This window comes from Rhyacophila brunnea, unplaced genomic scaffold, assembly GCF_057557595.1.
Source record: "Rhyacophila brunnea isolate RB1 unplaced genomic scaffold, BYU_Rbru_1.0 scaffold_16, whole genome shotgun sequence".
Classification (NCBI taxonomy): Eukaryota; Metazoa; Arthropoda; class Insecta; order Trichoptera; family Rhyacophilidae; genus Rhyacophila; species Rhyacophila brunnea.
Genome location: NW_028232816.1, coordinates 27,701,808 through 27,703,962, shown reverse-complemented (window position 1 = coordinate 27,703,962; position 2,155 = coordinate 27,701,808). Strand labels below are relative to the sequence as shown.

Here is a 2,155-nt window from a genome sequence, read left to right as displayed (position 1 = left end):
AGACAGAAAATCGTCCCCTTTTGACATTTAGGTAACAGGAGAGCACTTTTAAACTTTTTTTGTTATTGATTGGAAAACTGTAAATATAAGAATTTTGGTTTAATTATACGATAATGCATTAGTTAAAAGTATTGTTCATGTGAAAAATAAAATTAAAAAGTAAATTCTGTTACATATTTCTTCAGATAACGTCAGATAGGTTAATTATGTTCCAAAATGTTTTTAAGATTGAAGTTAAGCTTGGAATGATCTAAGCTGATAACTTTTTTTATGTTCATAATTCAGATACGCTTATTCTAACTCCATATAGAGAACAAAAAAGGATTTTTTTAGTACAATAAAACTATTTTCACAAAAAATCAGTTAGCCTCGTTCTGTTCTGGGGGGGTGAAATCATCTTTCAGTATTTGCCTCTTCTGCCAAAAAGTGAGGTTAGTTATCACTCGGCAGTGTTGCCGTATTTCAAATAATTACAATGTTGCAAAGTGTCAAATATAATGTTTTCATTGGATTTTAGAACAAAAATTTAATAATAAAAAAACATCTGGAGCTGTACTACAAATTTTCGGTGTTCTGGCTCCGCTCCTGCTCCGGGTAAAACCACATTGCTCCAGTGATCCGTGATCCTGCTCCGAGCTCTGCTCCAACGCTCTGATTACAACCAGTATTAATTAAACTTTATTGTCTATTTTCGCGTATTCCGCTCACCTATGTGGCGCCCAGTTGTCACGGCGGTCAGTTAGCGGGGCCTAATCGGCCGTGCCCAGTTGGGGGCGCCAAATAGTGTAGACCTCTAGGATTAGGGAAAATAGAAAATAGAGAAAGCCAAGAACTTCCCTGGGCTGTTATGCCACCAACGATGATCATTCGTATATCCCTATGTCTCTCTACAGTCTACGTGGCTATTAAACATGAATTAAAATATAAACCTTAATATGTAATGATGGTGGTTGACACAATGCACAAGCCGATTATATCGGATTTCATTGGCAGCTCTCAGGAGTACGTCAGTAGCCACGTAACCTTTCGTATGCAAGAATTTTAATGTATTCCCATTTGACAATGTCGGTTTCTGTGAGCAACCATCGCTTGTCATGTCCTGCATGTTCTTTTGAAGAATTTGCAGTTGTCCAATAGAATGAATCATCATTGCAACAATAAATGTATCCCAAATTGCTTGGTAAGCAGTCCCAATTGTTCCCATTAGCATCCGATATACATAAGCGACAAAATAATTACCATCTGCATACTTGTCGAAAGGAAACCAAGAGCTGAATATCATGGGACGTTTGTAGGACCAGTATTCTGTACCATTTTGAAAGACTCTATGATACGTCGACGAATATCTGTATTCTATCAGTGGAACTATGAAGAACACTATAACGGAACATAAAGTCATGGTCCAGAAAAAATACGTGACCCTTCTTGCTCTGGCTACGTAGGAGAGTAAGATCTGTTTAATGTCTTCGCTTTGGAATGTCAGTATGTTAATTTCTATGCGTGATATTCCTGACAGCAATGACTTTATTTTTTTGCGGTGGCCAAAAAACGCGTAAATTTTCATGATGCCCAGCGTATACAAGCAAGTGACCCACATATTTGTGGCCACATCTTCCAGATTGCCCCACAAGTTCGATATATTCAGTGATGAGGAATATAATAAACAACATGTAAACCACTAATCCGAACACGTAATGCGTTTGCCTGAGTGATTTGTTCTGCAAAAAGCTCCTGGATTGAAACGGCCAAATACCAAATATTGCCAAAGAAGTTAAGTTTTTGCATAGTAGGACATTTTCATCTTCGTCACTAATTAATGTTTTTGTTGACATTTTTTCCTTTTGCGTCACAATTTTCCAACTTAACTCCAGTCACCATATTAATGTACGAATTAAAATAATCAACATTTGTTGTTTTAATTGAATTAAATATTTTTGTTCCTGTCAACCTGCTTTCACGATACTGTATAAAATAGACAACTAGATCATGAACGGAAGTATTTAACAATAATTTCGAATAATATGCTATCAATTAACCTGATAAATACGTAATTGATAACTAAGCATTTAGTTTTGCCAGTGGCGTGCACAGCACGGGGTCAGAAGTTCCGAATCATCCCCACGAAATGCTGCATTTTGCTAAAACCATAAATAAT

At 36.5% G+C, this 2,155-nt stretch overlaps 1 protein-coding gene across 1 annotated transcript; it reads right to left on the bottom strand.

Annotated features, from left to right (window-relative positions):
• Positions 1-916: 916 nt before the first annotated feature.
• LOC147074575 (uncharacterized) lies at positions 917-1,597 on the bottom strand. Its single transcript, XM_085943904.1, has one exon. The coding sequence runs from the start codon at positions 1,595-1,597 to the stop codon at positions 917-919; it is 681 nt and encodes a 226-aa protein (XP_085800030.1).
• Positions 1,598-2,155: the final 558 nt, after the last annotated feature.